Genomic DNA, 16,181 nt, shown 5'->3' on the forward strand with positions numbered 1-16,181 from the left:
ATGTTTTTGCCCAAACCTGGAATGTTCTTTTCAGCAAAACCAGCCCATAGTGAAGGAATGGTTTGGTTAATGAGCAGGGGGGGGGGGGAGTAAGATTGGGTAAGTCACATGGATGATCTGCTCCCCCAACATCACCACTAATGATTGTAATGGGGTGGCTCCTTTATAAATTGTGGACTTCACACATTTATTTATCCCAAAAGGACCTAGATGCCAGGTGATACGTATAAGAGTATAGAAACAAAGCTTTATCCACCAAAGGAACCCCTCAAAACTACCAATCTTTTATCGTCTCAGTCCAGCTTACCTTTTAAGATGAAATTTCAAATATTTGAGGATACTACGGCTTGGCAAAAACATGCAGCTCATACAAGTGAGGATCTGCCAGCTATAGAGATTGCCAACGCTTCCTGCATTAGGCACTTTGCAAGTCTGTTTGATGAGCTGACAGTACAATTCATCACGCAGGGGCCGTAAATCATGTCCTGTCTGGAGAATACCCTGAATAATAGGAACGGGATCTGGTACAGACTCCAGTTGCTGCAGAGAATTAAATATCTTGATAGCTTCGTCCTGTAGAGTTGTGTAGCCTTTGTCTCTTAGTACTAAAAAAAAAAAAAAAAAAAGAAACAAGCAAATATATCTTAAGTTGACCAGAAACCAAATAAGTTGTTTCAAATAGGGAAGCATGAAACAAACTACAGGTACTCCTCAATTTACAATAATTCGTTTAGCGAGCTTTTGAAGTTACAACAGCTGTGAAAAAATGACTGTTTTTGGTTTAGGACCTGGCTACCTGAGAGACCGCCTCCTGCCATTTACCTCCCAATGACCAATAAGATCACACAGATTGGGCCTCCTCTGGGTGCCGTCGGTCGGTCAATGTCGGCTGGCGGGTCCCCGGGGAAGGGCCTTCTCTGTAGCTGCTCTGGCCCTATGGAACGATCTCCCCGTAGAGATCCGGACCCTCACCACCCTTCCGGCCTTTCGTAAAGCCACGAGTTCCGGCAGGCCTGAGGCTGTTGATTAGTATCCAGCCCCACTCCAACTGTATGCATGTTGTTGATATTTTTAACACTCGTATTTTTTTTAATTAAATTTTTTATTTCTCATATATACATTCACAATTATATGATCTCATAACTGTTATTAATAATATGTATTTGTAACAATTTTTCTCCCCTACAGTTGACAATATACTTGAAATTGCTTTCTTACCATCCCATAAACCCATCTTATCTTACAACAATCCTACTTCCTCTTCCTTCCCTCCTTTCTTCTCCTCTCCTTCCTTCCCTCCTTCCTTTCCTCCCTCCTTCCCCCTTCCCTCCCTTTCTTCTCTCCTTCCCTCCTTCCTTTCCTCCTTCCTTCCCTCCTTCCTTCCCCCCTTCCTTCTCTCCTTCATTCCCTCCTTAACACTTGTATTTTATCTTGAATTTTTTGATATATGTTTGTCTTGCCTGTAAGCCGCCCAGAGTCCCAATGGGAGTGGGCGGCATACAAATACCAATAAATTGGAAATTGGAATTGTTTTTCATTTATGACCAATGCAGCATCTCCAAGGTCATGAGATCAAAATTCAAACCCTTGGCAACGGACTCATATTTGCAGTGTCCTGGGGTCTTGTAATCACCTTCTGATAAGCAAAATCAATGGGGAAGCCAGATCACTTAACCATGTTACTAACTTAACAATTGCAGTGATTCCCTTAACAAATGTGGCGAGAAAGTTCGTAAAATGAGGCAAAACTCACTTAACAAACGTCTCGCTTGGCAATAAATTTTTTGGGCTCAAATGTGGTCGTATGTCAGACTACCTGAAGTAATATTCAAAACTCACTTACAGAAATTAAGTCTTCTTAATAAATGATGAGAATTTAGCAATTATTTCTTCACTAAATGATAAATTTTGCAAAAGAAAAAAAGTCTTTTTAAAAACATTGTATGGTTTTCCTTCTTTGGAATTGAATCCTGGCCATCATTCAAGGTAATAAAACTATTTTCCCTTTTCTAGGAAGAGCAACATTTCTAAAGTCAAATCGTTAGCTATTTCATGATCTCAGATTTCCTGGATGCAGCCGAAATCTTTGTGAGGATTTTGAGTGAATTATCTTTGAAACAGTTGGAAACTTTCCCCAAGTTTAATATCAGCCTAGAAATTGGAAATATGAGCGAAGAGCTAAAAATAGCTTGGAAAATAAATAAAAGAACCACTGCAGTGAGTATGTGTGAAATACTTTTTGCCTACCTGCACTGTTTAAACACTCTTTATCATGCTGATAACAAGACTGCAGAAGGGAGGTTATCGATGGGATATGCAAATGAGTAAAACCTCTTGAGTGTGTACACGACAAAGTTTCTTATTCAGAAGGGGTTTTTTGCCATAATAGACTGGCATATCCCAAAGGCTTCTTAGTCAAAACTTACTATTCAGATTGATGTCTCCATAAGGAAGGGGTAACAGTGGAGAATGCAATGGATGCTGCGTATAACGAAGAATTGGGTTCCTCTTATAGATCTGTTCAACAACTTCAGGGTTCAGGCAATTCTCCTATATAAATGTGTAAAAAAGATGACTACAGTCGGGTAAGAAATAATAGAATTCTAAATGACTATCAGCAATGAAATATCAGCAATAAACCAAGTTACTTAAAAATACCAAAGGGGAAAATAGCAATAGCACTTATATACTTCACAGAGTCAGCATATCGCCCCCAACAATCTGGCTTCTCATTTTACCGACCTTGGAAGGATGGAAGTCTGAGTCAACCTTGAACCTGGTGAGAATCGAACTGTCAAACAGCTGGTAATCAGCAGTCGGCAGAATTAGCCTGCAATGCTGCATTCTAACCACTGTGCCACCATGGTTCTTGCCAAATGATTGCTACAAAGACCTGGCCTGTCTTTAAATTCTGATCTAGAGTCCATGCCTTATTGTGAAATTATATCTAAACTGGCAGTGCACAAATACATATATACAACATTGCCAGTGGTGGGTTTCAAAATTTTTAAAATCTCTTCTGTTGGTGTGGCCTGTTTTGTGGGAGTGGCTTGCCAGCCATGTGACTGGGTGGGCATGACTTGCCACCCATGTGACTGAGTGGGAGTGGCTTGGCAGCCATGTGACTGGGTGGGCATGGCCAACTTGTAAAATGTGGTGAAACTCACTTAACAACGCTCTTACTTAGCAACCAAAATGTTGGCTCAGAAACTCTGGCATTTGAAGCACGCAAGTCTTAAAGCTGTCAAGTTACAAGATCCTTGCACCCCTAACCCTTTAGAAAAAAAAACGCCCACAATTCCTCCTCCAGTCATGTTGGCTCAGGAACTCTGGCATTGAAGTGAGCAAGTCTTACAGTTGTCAGGTTAAAAGACCCTTGCACCCCTAACCCTATAGAAAAAAAACCCGGGGTGTTCAAACGTGACAGCTTTAAGACTTGTGGACTTCAACTCCCAGAATTCCTCCTCTCGTTCTTCATCTTGATGACGTGCGGACGGGCGGGGAGAGGGAGCTGGAACCGGTTCTAAACGGCACTGTAGATTTGTGGAGCCTCTTCTACAGAAGAGGTTAGAACTGGCAAGAACCCACCCCTGACCATTGCAAAATGAACTGGAAATTTAAAAGTAGAGAAATATTACATGCAAGATGTATATCTGTCTAGAGCCGAGGTGGCGCAGTGGTTAAATGCAGCACTGCAGGCTACTTCAGCTGACTGCAGTTCTGCAGTTCGGCTGTTCAAATCTCACCAGCTCAGGGTTGACTCAGCCTTCCATCCTTCCGAGGTGGGTAAAATGAGGACCCGGATTGTTGGGGGCAATATGCTGACTCTGTAAACCGCTTAGAGAGGGCTGAAAGCCCTATGAAGCGGTATATAAGTCTAACTGCTATTGCTATTGCTATATTTAAACTGTTCCACAAGTTTGAGGAAAAAAATATTCATTAGAGATATAAAATAGTTTCCCTTGACCTAATGAGCTCTAGATGGCATTACAGAATAATCAGAATAAAAAGGTAGAAAGACAAATGGTGTGGATTGGGGATATCAGTAGCTGAACTGCCCTAGCAATAGGAATGCCAAATCAGAAAAATAACAAATCACTTCCTGAAAATTATGACATAAAAAGAATATACAATGCAGTAGATTGCCTTTCTCCAATGACATTTTCCACACTGCAATACTACCTTAATGTCTTGAATGAGCTGCTGTGTGGGAGTATCAATTGCTGCTTTTGTGTCAATCACATTTTGGATAGCACTTGACCACCGAGTGGCTTCATTCAGTAATTTGGTGTAAAGGCGGTAACAGTGCTTCCGTCCATACACAGTTACATTCCAATACCCTAAAGCAAGAATAGACAAGTGAATATTTTGTTAATTCGCTTTACAATATAATCTGAGATCCCCCTTAAAACTAAAATAGAATTAAACTAATTCTGATTAACCCAATGAAAAGCAGCTACTATCTATTCTATGATGTGCTACAAACCTTCAGTTCTTTTAACTAAGCAATCAAAATACTATAGAGACGGTGTTTTCTGCCAGGGGTGGGTTTCAACCGGTTCGCGGCGGTCCCCGCGAACCGGTTGGTCAGCGAACCCGGAAGTAAGTAACTTCTGGGAATGGCGAAGGGCCCAACCGCCTGCCCGCGTTCCTTACCCGGTTTTGACGAGTTCTGCGCTTCCATGCATGTGCAGGACGCATACAGCGCCTGCGCGATCCTCCAGGAGCAGCTGGAGCATCGCACAGACGCTAGTACGCATGTGTGTGCTGCGCGCGTGCACAAGGATGCCGCCGGCCCTGTTCCAACCAAACCGGTTGGAACGGGGCGAGAAACCCACCCCTGTTTTCTGCCTATAGATTAGACATGTTTAGTGCCAAAGTAATTTTTAGGCTTAACGGTCCTATTATTAGCTCTATTGACTTAAAATGAAAAGTGTTCCTGAGGAATTAAGTACCTGTTTCTTTAAAGATTTTCTCATCAGGGGGCACAGCAGAGCAAAGGCTGTTCAGCACCAGGGTGCCCAATTTGAGGGCATTCTTCTCTGAGCTCTTATAATAATCTAAGGAATTGTGCGTCAGAACAAACCAACGTTTCTTCAGTTTCAGTGATGACATTTTGGGACTGTTCTTTACTTCTTTATGCAACCATCCTAGGCAGAAGAAGAAAAGGCACTTTCTGAGTTCGGCCTCTGGAAGTTACCGATGTCAAAAAATAAATTGCCTACCTGGATACTCATGAAATTGCCTATATGAGTAAGAATGCTTGTTCTTGAATATGTTATAAGCGTGTTTGGCAAGATGCTGCTAGGCTCCAATACACTGGAGTAGATACAACAGTAGCAAAGCTTTAGTTAAACCACCAATACATCATTTGTGATTTTTTGGGGGGTAAGACCTCCACTAGACCAATAAGATCCCACAGACTAGGCCTCCTCCGAATTCCATCAGCCGCCCAGTGTCGACTGGCGACTACCCGGAGGAGGGCCTTCTCTGTGGCTGCTCCGACCCTGTGGAACGAACTCCCCGTGGAGATTCGTACCCTCACCACCCTCCAGGCCTTCCGCCTAGCCCTTAAAACCTGGCTGTCCTGACAGGCCTGGGGCTAAAGACTTGCAGCCCCACTTCGAATGGTATGATTGTTGTGTTTTTTAGCTGTGTATGGTCTTTATGTTTTGTAACTTTGTTTTTTTCCCCTCCCTTGAATTGTGAGCCGCCCTGAGTCCCTCTCAGGGAAAAGGGTGGCATACAAAAAATAAAGTAAATTCAAATTCAAATTCAAGAGTGCAAGTTGCAGAACTGTTCTTTTATTCCTATTTACCTCTCATAAGTTGGTTCCAGTTAAAGGACACCTAGGGACAGGGGTGGGTTTCAACCGGTCCGTGGCGGTCCGCGCGGACCGGTTGGTCGGTGAACCCGGAAGTAACTAACTTCCGGGAACGCCGAAGCGCCCACCCGCCCGCCCTCGCTCCTTACCGGTCTTTAAAGGCTTCTGCGCTTCCACGCAGGTGCATGGCACATACAGCGCCTGCGCGATTCTCCCCGAGCAGATGGAGCATTGCACAGGCGCTAAGATGCATGCATGAACTGCGCGCGTGCACGAGGACGCCGCGGGTTGGAACGGGATTAGCAACCCACCACTTCCTAGGGAGCAGGAACATAGCAGATCTTTGTCTATCAACAGCCAAATTGGTATCAGAATTTAACCAATTATCATGTAAAAGAAGAAAATCCTATGCCGTAGTCTTTCCAAAAACCAAGGAGATGGACATCTAATCTCTGGTTTAGGTGAATGATTTTGCAGTGGTTAATTCCAGCTTAATACTAACATCAAACAATTGTACAATTCATTTTCTGGCTATTTTTCAGAAATTTCATTTGATTTTAATCTCTCAAGCTATAACGCTAGATAAAATTAGTTAACAGTTTCCCAAACAGTCAATTTTAACACAACCGGTTAACCAATTTGCTAATTGTGTGGGTATTGCTCAACCAGCTATATTTAGCTTGCAACTATCTACTTTTGTTTTGCTATTATTTTATGGTACCCAAAATAATCTGATGCTGAAGATAAATACATATCATCCTGTTTTATGAAAAGGGTGGTTCTAGAGATTAACATGGAAAAAACGATGAATTTTTGTTCTTTGTCAATTTGGTATCATCAGGTTTTAGCAAGGAATGAAACCTGTTTTGTAGGAGATTCCCTTTTTGAGTTCTTACCTCTCACTATGAATTCCTGTCCTTCTACTCGAGTGTCCCCTTTGGATCGCTGTAGCAGAGTGATCCAATGATGCATCTCCTCTGGTGTATCCGCGTTGCAGTGTAGAACACGATTAGCAGTGATGATCACAAATGAATTGGGTCTATGAGGGAAAAATAAAGGAAGAAAACGCCTGTATGGTAAACATGGTTACTGTTTGGAATCATAACAAAGTCTAACTGACTTGTTACCGTAAGCCTTTGTCTCTCGGTTGGTACTATGTAATGGCCAATGTTGAATCATTTCCTTCATCAAGTTGTTCTTAAAACCACATTACTTAGCAATTTGGCACCACGCACAACTTAGGTTTTTTAAATATAAAGGCACTTGATATTTAAACTCTATACAAACTCTATTATTCTCATAATGCATCTGATGGTAGTTGATACAATAGTGGGAATACCTATTTTTGAACCGTTGTTTATTGGTCTTGTATGCCGCCCACTCCCGAAGTACTCCGGGCGGCTTACAATAAACAAGGGAAGGGGATAAATACACAAAACAACACTTTAAAATACACAACAGTCACAGTTTCCGTGGGGCTGGATATTTCGAGAGCCCCCCCCCCGGCCTGCTGGAGCAGCCAGGACTTAACGGCTTTGCGGAAGGCCGGGAGGGTAGTAAGGGTCCGGATCTCCACGGGGAGATCGTTCCAAAGGGCTGGAGCTGCGACAGAGAAGGCTCCTCCCCCGGGGAGTCGCCAGCCGACATTGGCTGGCAGATGGAATCCGGAGAAGTCCTAACCTGTGATATCTAATCAGTCTATGGGAGGTGAACTTGTTATGATATGGAACTCTCCCACTGGCTACACAAGATTTTTATGGTGTGATTGAACAATGAAACTGGAAAACTGAGACTCTAGCAGAAGAGTCCGCATAAGACCATAAAAGATTCCCTATAGCAGGACATTTGAGCTACCCTTTTTATACAGCATCTGCATAGAATTAATGTTAAAAGTCAACCTCCAGGATTAACTATCAAATTAAAAAAATATATTAAAAAATAAACATTTTAGGCGTCATTAAAATGCAACATTATTAACAGTCTCTTTTTTTTAATGAAATTTTTTTTAAAAACAAACTTTGGCAAATATTTACTTCCCTCCCCCCACCCTCCCCCCCAAACCCGTCCCAACCTCCCCCCCCCGACTTCCCAGAACCAAGGTATAAATCTTTAACAAAAACACTCTAAAATAAGCTTAAAAACAAAAAAAAAATAATAACATCTTTCACTTGAGCTTTAACTCCTCCTTGCTAGCCTAGCTCTAAACAATTTATATCATTCCTGGTTTCTTTAGTCATAAGCTATCTGGAATTTCTTAGTCCTGTATTTATTTTGAGTATAGTCAATCCATCTTCTCCACTCCAGTTTATATCTCTCGTTTGAGTGGTCCTTGAGATATGCTGATATTTTAGCCATCTCTGCTAGGTTTGTTACTTTCAATGTCCATTCTTGAATAGTAGGCAAATCTTCCTTATTAACAGTCTCTTAAAGGAATGCAAAATCGCTTGTGTAAAGACCAGTTTTTAAAAATGGATGAGAACATGAAGAAATTATAGGTCTATAAAAGTTGGGCTAGTCAAATTTATGGAAAGTAGGCCTAGAAAGTACAACTAGCGTGGTTTGCTAAACTATAGTCTACATATTTCAGGGAAGTTTGGTTCCGAATACCTATTGCTAGAGAATAGCTTGCTTATCCCCCTAAAGCGCCCGGAGACTATTGGAAAGATTGTCCCCACCCCACCCCAAATCTGATATTGCTCCTCGAATTGGGTATTTTAACTGTTGCAATTATTACTGCCATGTAATTTGGCTGCTTACTTGTAAATATTTAGAAATATCAAAAAGGAGGAAGGGGTTAAATTGGACATTTTTAAAAAAAAGATATGCTTCCTTTACACGTGGCAAACCTGTTTTGAGATGGAATGGTGCTTCAAAAGCAGTTTAAACTGTGCTAATAACAGCCCTCTCATCTATCTCAACACAACAACCAGTTCCGGTGTGAAGATCTTCTACATCAGCGTCCCCAGTCGCAGGGCCCAAAACTAGTACCAGTCTGTGGCCTGTTAGAAATCGGACTGCCCAGTTGGACGAAGGAGTGGGTGAAACCAAAACCACCACCACCCCCCGTCTTACACGAAACTGGTCTCTAGTACCAAAAAGATTGTGGGTCATTGTCCTACATGATTAAATCTGTAGCAATGCGGCTTTACCCATTTTTTTTGGGGGGGGGGGGCGCTATGGAATTATGAATGGTATTAGTCTTCTTTCTGTCAATTTCTCAACTTACATCGTCTCAAGAAGTAAGAAAAGCTGCTGAAATGCATAATAGTTTAGAACAAAAGACTCAGTAATAATTATGAGCGAGAAGGGATAACTAAACTTACCGATCTGGACTATCAGACGCACAGACTGAATCAATCAGCCCTACATCTAGTGTGCCCTATGTAAAAAATAAAAATAAAATGGAAATATTGTGCTTATTGACCATGGAATAGACAACAGTACAAAATGCGTAACAATCGGAAGTTGAAAGTAACAGCTATATTAGATATTGGAAAACAAATACTAGTTACATATGGTGTGAGAAAATTTGTCTTGGTATGAATTGAATAGTTTGTAAGGCACAAAGTATACCCTGTTTCAAGCTTCTTCGGAAAAAAAATTAACACTATGTAAATAACAGATGGTTGCTGTAGGAATTTTTAGATCCCAACCTATACAGTATATATATATTCCTTGATATGCTGAATCAACATTTTTAATGGTGCCAATCAGAGGTGGGTTCCTACCAGTTCACACCTATTCGGTAGAACCGGTTTGTCAAATCTACCAAACCGGTTGGAAGAGGTTCCACCAGTGGACCCGGAAAGCAGGCCACACCTACAGAAGAGGTTCCAAATTTTTTTGAAACCCACCACTGGTCCTTGGATATGATTATTCTGCACTATCATGCTCATATTTATAAAACTCAGGGCCTCTGTGAAAGGTAAGGATGACTACTGCGTTTGTGGTGCAATCAGAACATTGCGTGTGTTGAAGTTGTTTTAACGCAAACCAAAGATGCCTTTTAAAAAACAAGTTTACATCATATTCTTATGCATGCCAGTGCTGTGTGGGAGGTAATTTAAGGTGGTTCTGACAAATGTCGTTGGCATCTTCATATCTGGTCACATGGGCGGCAAGCCACTCTTATCCGATCACATGGGTGGCAAGCCACTCCCACAAAGGAGGCCACACCCACAGAGTAGGTTCGAACAATTTTTGAAACCCACCACTGGTGCCAATCCCTTCTTGAGGTTTTTGGGATGATTTCTATTACCTCTAGGCCACTCTCAAACTACTCAATTAATACCACAAAAACAGCCTGCTTGTGCATACGCAGTGATGGCTACAATATCGATCACCATTTACACTATTTGGCAAATGTGGCAAAGTTGCTTTATGAAGCAGGGAGAATCCAACCCATGATCTAGTGAATTAACATGATTTCAGTCCTCCCAAAATTGGGCATCACAATGGGGGTAATGGAGAAGCCACACAGTATATAGCCAAATTAATACAGAAGAAGCTGCTCTAATACAAAAAGTTTCACGGACAATTACATCCGTAAACATTTTTTTAGAGCCAACGGAGTGCCTTTTGGTCCTTCTTTACCATGGCGTTCTGTGGATTGGCTTGTTCATCGTGCATTTCTCTGATTTCCTGTTCTGTGGAAGTGTGAACTTGGCTCAGGACACTGAACCACTGACTGCAAAAAAATTAAAAAAAGGTCAGTCTACATTTTTTCAATAGTACTTATTTATTTATTTTTAAATGAAGCAAGCCCTCTTTGATGATTTCTAGAAGCAAAGGCATTTTTCTGCAAAACCCAATAATAGCAGTTAGACTTCTATACCGCTTCATAGGGCTTTCAGCCCTCTCTAAGCGGTTTACAGAGTCAGCATATCGCCCCCACAGTCTGGGTCCTCATTTCACCCACCTCGGAAGGATGGAAGGCTGAGTCAACCTTGAGCCGGTGAGATTAGAACCGCTGAACTGCAGATCACAGTCAGCTGAAGTGGCCTGCAGTACTGCACCCTAACCACTGTGCCACCTCGGCTCAACATCAACATTAATCAACTTGAGGAAAAAAATATTTTAGTCATAAATACCAAATACGGATTCTGTAAATAAGTCGCATAAATTATTTCTCAGTAAGAGAAGGCCAGGCTTTTTTTATTTGATTACAAATGAATATCTTCTTCTGACATCACTGAACATCATAGATTGTCGTCCCCCCGTCCCCCAAGACAGTTAAAATGGACATATCATGGATTTCTAGAGATACGCGGCTATATTTTCAGCATTACTTTCATAATCATGAACAATACTGCCCAGGATAATTATTTTATTTGGTAAATAGTGCATTGAAACCATGTTTTCATATTTTATGATTAGGTATATAATGGTTTATATTTTTGCCAAAAAACAAATGAGACTATTAAAAACTGGTCTTTGCTAACTGAAGAAATAACATTTTAAATAAAATGTCACTTTCAAATTATCCAACTGATTCTATCTCAACGTTTTTTAACCCACCAATTAGTTCTCAGGTGCTAATACTACATGGATTTCACCCAGTTTCCACACATATGGAAAATTTCCTTGAATTGTTTATACACTCACATCTCACATAGTTTGTTTAGCTTCTGGCACTTAAATGCTTTTGCTTGGCCATTTCTATATTATTCTGTTTATATTTCCTGCAACTGAAAAGCCCCTGATGAATGTCACAACCTGCATTTTGAATGTCTGCATTTCCTGGAACTAACATTTTCAGGGCATTAAGCAATTTAAGATCCCTTATAAAGATAAAAACTAATTCATAAACCAACACTGCCTGTGAATGAATGCATTTCATCTAGAGTACACCATTCATCATATTGTGCCATAGGTTATCTACCCAATATCTTGGTATTCAGAAAATGCTCTGTAACTTTCCATTAATTTTCTCTATAAAACGGACAACGTTCTGAGTGTTAGGATTAATTTACATGTATGTCAGAGATCACTGAGAAGTTGTGATGTCACAACCTTTTTTAAAAAACCTTTTTTGTCATTGGCAAACCAATACCCATTTTCATTCTCCAAGCTCTCCTAGCTCTATCCGCAAAGGGCCAAATTTTTACATTTGAAATTTACCAGCAAAATGTTTACATCTCAGTGTGTTTTACTAGTCTAGGTTCAAGCTGTCTTGAGGCTGTTTTTTTTAAAAAATGTAGAAATTGTAAAGTTGACGTAATTGGGATTTCCATCTCCCAATTCCATCCTTATTTTTGGAAAAAACAAAATAGAAGACTAAGAGCATACTGTTGAAAATCAAGTACCACATTTTACCTATAAGATCCCACAGATTGGGCCTCCTGCGGATGCCCTCAACCAGACAATGTCGGCTGGTGGCTCCCCGGAGGAGGGCCTTCTCTGTGGCTGCTCCGACCCTTTGGAACGAACTACCCCCAGAGATCCGGACCTTGCCCACTCTCATGGCCTTCAGGAAAGCTGTTAAAACCTGACTGTTCCAGCAGGCCTGGGGCTGTTGACCTCATTGTTGAGGTCCAGCCCCGATTGAACGAATGCATGTGTTGTGATTTTAAATCTCTCCTTTTCTAATTTTTTTTCTTCCTCTTCTTCTTTTTTGTAAGCCGCCCGGAGTCCTTCCGGGTTGGGCAGCATATAAATTTTAATAATAAATAAATAAATAAATAAATAAATTTACAATTTTGGGTTACTATAAATAAACTTAAGGATCATATGCAGCTTCCAAGTTTGCTCACCCCTGTTTTATATAGACAAACACCATTAATTCCTCTCTGCAATTTTGCCATGTCTCCAATAACTTTTCTCCTTTGGATTACTATATATAGTTAATGAAATGGGGCAATCTGGTTCTTTATTAATCTGTCACATTCATTTGACATTTGTCTTTCAAAGCAAAGGCAATGTATATAAATATTATTTTTCCTTGCCGAAGACACACACACAAACACACACACACACACACACACACACACACACCACTTATTCACCTCTATTCACAGATCTGAAGGTGGCTTTTGGCTCACTAGAAAACAATTATAAGCTTAGCCAATCAGCTAATCATTAACTTCCAGGTAATGTTTCTACTTAGAATACTTTATGCTAATATTTGAGCCAAGGTGAAAATAAAGATGATTAATATTTTCCTGATCAAACCACCAGAACTATCAAGTCTTCTATGTAATTTTTAGGATGTCTAGGTTATAATGGAATACCATGGACAGGCTGAAATTAATTTGTTTAAAATTGCTCTGTTTATTAAGCACAGTAAGTTCAACTTAAAGTACTAGCCGACATCGGCAAGAGTCAAGACTATGTATGTTATCAGGGCCTCTTATTAGAAAATATTTATCAAAACCGAAGCCTGTGATAGAAGAGGACAAAGGTGGGTTGCACTTCTCAAGTTGCACAAATTAACTTGGACTTGGTGCTAGAGTAGCATGCGGACTGCGGTTGCTGTGGGCTGGGCTGGCTTTCCTAGCCTGGTATAGCAATAACAGTTAGACAATAGCGGTTAGACTTATATACCGCTTCATAGGGCTTTCAGCCCTCTCTAAGCGGTTTACAGAGTCAGCATATTGCCCCCAACAACAATCCGGGTCCTCATTTTACCCACCTCGGAAGGATGGAAGGCTGAGTCAACCCTGAGCCGGTGAGATTTGAACAGCCGAACTGCAGAACTGCAGTCAGCTGAAGTAGCCTGCAGTGCTGCATTTAACCACTGAGCCACCTCAGCTCTCTAGAGACCTCGATCCCCTTTGTCAGTGCCTTGACTTTATTGTGGATAATGTGTCAGTGCTCTGAACAAGTCCAGAATGGATACCTTGATCAAAGGTAACCAAAACCGGGGAGAAATCAAGGACAGCCAGGATGGATGCAATGAAAAAGAGCAGAGTGACTTAGCACCAGTCTCTCTTGGCTTTGCAGATTATTGTTGTTGTTGTGAAAATGTGTGGCGGGAACATATTGATTGAATTGAACAAAATTGCAAATTCTTTAATAGAAATTTGTTGTGGCCCAGCAGGTGCCGTTGGAGCTGCCACCAGACTCCGAGAGCGAGGGGCCCTATGAGTCAGCTCTGGAGGATGTGGAGGACCCTGGACAGGGTTCCGACTCCGAGCAGGGCACAGAGAGGCTGGTTGGCCACCAGGAGGCACCTGAGCCTTGGACCAGTGGGGAGGAGACAAGGGAGAGTGAGCCGGAGGCCAGTAGTGAGTTGTTCCTGGATGCACGCCATCGAAGATTACCACTACTGAATTTTAAAGCTGTACTGGTTTATTTCCTTATGTGTTTTTTTTTTTAAATGTCACAATTAAGTTTATCCTTAAGTGATACTGGAGTTTACAAATACAAATGATCAAAATGTACACAGAACACAAAAGACAATTCTTACCTTGCGTCCTCTGGTGATTCAGCGATCAAGTGATACGTCCTATCTGCCATGACAATATCAATCCCATTTTCTTTGCAAGTATTATCAATGATATCTCTGAAATGGGGAGGAAAGAGAGACTATTTCATTATATTTATAAAGACAATACTTTGGCATTTCCAGAATGTTTTTTTTTTTATTAATCAATAATTTGGAGTTCTTTCAAACAGCCCCAATGTTGTCCTCTCGGGCAAGGATATTACTACATTCTGATTCAATCTGTTCCAACCAAGAATCTGGCGTAGACTATTCCTTCAGCTAAGATCATGGCAGGAAAATGAGACGCATTTTCAATTTTCATTCCAGTGAAGAAGGTGAGAGATAGCAGCTTGAAAATTACGTTGACGTTGACGTTGATTTTATTTATATGCCGCCCTTTCCCCCCGAAGGGGACTCAGGGTGGCTCACAACTCAACCAGGGAAGGGGGATACAAACAAGAATTTAAAACGACATAAACAACAATACATAATTTAAAAGCGCAACAATCATACCATTCGAGACGGGGGCAACGGTTCTTTAGCCCCAGGCCTGTCGGAACAGCCAGGTTTTAAGGGCTTTGCGGAAGGCCTGGAGGGTGGTGAGGGTTCGAATCTCCACGGGGAGCTCGTTCCAGAGGGTCGGAGCAGCCACAGAGAAGGCTCTCCTCCGGGTAGTCGCCAGTCGACACTGGCCAGCGGATGGAATTCAGAGGAGGCCTAATCTGTGGGTCTAGTGGAGGCCTAATCTGTGGGTCTAGTGGAGGTAATTGGCAGCAGGCGGTCTCTCAAGTACCCAGGTCCAATACCATGAAGGGCTTTATAAGTGACGACTAGTGCTTTGAAGCGTAAATTAGTAGATTTTATTCATGATTATACACTGGGTTCACCTGTTTTTAACTGCAGAAGATACTCTGTCTTACTTACTTGGCTGATCGTATTTCAAGTGTTCCTTTGAGTTTTTCTTCACCATCGTTTTCAAAGTACATGAGCCTGGATTGTCGAAGGACAAACCACCTTTTCTTCCAGTTTCTCCTGGACAATGTAGATGAACCACCGCCTTTCTTATGCAGCCAACCTTGTTTAAGAGCTTCCTGTTTCGAGCGGAACCATAAGAAGGTTTCATCCTTCAAGACACACCAACGGCGTTTCCAAGTATTAATTAATCCACCTGCCAGGAATGAAGAAGACAGATTTTTTTTTTAAAAAAAAATGTTCCATGCTCCAATGCATCATGAAAATGTATTTTTAGTGGAATCACAGAACTTCTAAAAAAAATCTGCTGAAGAACTTCAAAATTCCATACTGTACAGTGAAAGTTTGATTTAATAGATGAAGAAGTGGTGAAGGAGATGCCAGTTATTCTTGACTCCATTAAATAAATAAAAAATACATAATCTGCAACAACATCATTAGAGAAATATGTAAACTGTATAAATACAATGGAGGCTTTGATCACTGCATCAAGTTTGTTGCATTAAGGCCCATTAAGCTGATGTTTCGCTGCAATTACAAAAACAACAATCTAAGAGGTGAGATAAACAGTAAATAATACTTAGTTAACTACAATAATAACAAAGAAAGGTTAATGGATAATATTTAATGATACATACAGGTGTGTCATGGGGTGTGTGTGAATGCTTAGATATCTTACTTAACTGAATTTGTTTCAGAATATGTCATAAATGTTTGAATGTTGAATGTTGAATGTTTATTTCATTTATATGCCGCCCTTTTCCCCCGAAGGGGGACTCAGGGCGGCTCACAACTCAAACCAGGGAAGGGGGGATACAGACAAATTAACACAACACAAAAACAATACATGATTTAAAACACACAACAATCATACCATTCGAGGCGGGGGCAACGGTTCTTTAGCCCCAGGCCTGTCGGAACAGCCAGGTTTTAAGGGCTTTGTGGAAGGCCTGGAGGGTG

At 41.2% G+C, this 16,181-nt stretch overlaps 1 protein-coding gene across 1 annotated transcript in view; it reads right to left on the minus strand.

The window, feature by feature from the left end:
• The window catches only part of MYO10 (myosin X), a 135,077-nt gene that overhangs the window by 12,720 nt on the left and 106,176 nt on the right, over positions 1–16,181 (minus strand). The window contains exons 26-34 of the mRNA XM_032219348.1: positions 15,174–15,417; positions 14,232–14,327; positions 10,418–10,511; positions 9,148–9,203; positions 6,721–6,863; positions 4,956–5,150; positions 4,183–4,340; positions 2,427–2,550; positions 308–605 (exon numbers count right to left, since the gene is read on the minus strand). Coding sequence (XP_032075239.1) covers positions 308–605; positions 2,427–2,550; positions 4,183–4,340; positions 4,956–5,150; positions 6,721–6,863; positions 9,148–9,203; positions 10,418–10,511; positions 14,232–14,327; positions 15,174–15,417 — 1,408 coding nt within the window. The remainder of the gene's footprint in view (positions 1–307; positions 606–2,426; positions 2,551–4,182; positions 4,341–4,955; positions 5,151–6,720; positions 6,864–9,147; positions 9,204–10,417; positions 10,512–14,231; positions 14,328–15,173; positions 15,418–16,181) is intronic.

The sequence above is a fragment of the Thamnophis elegans genome, chromosome 6, assembly GCF_009769535.1.
Source record: "Thamnophis elegans isolate rThaEle1 chromosome 6, rThaEle1.pri, whole genome shotgun sequence".
Classification (NCBI taxonomy): Eukaryota; Metazoa; Chordata; class Lepidosauria; order Squamata; family Colubridae; genus Thamnophis; species Thamnophis elegans.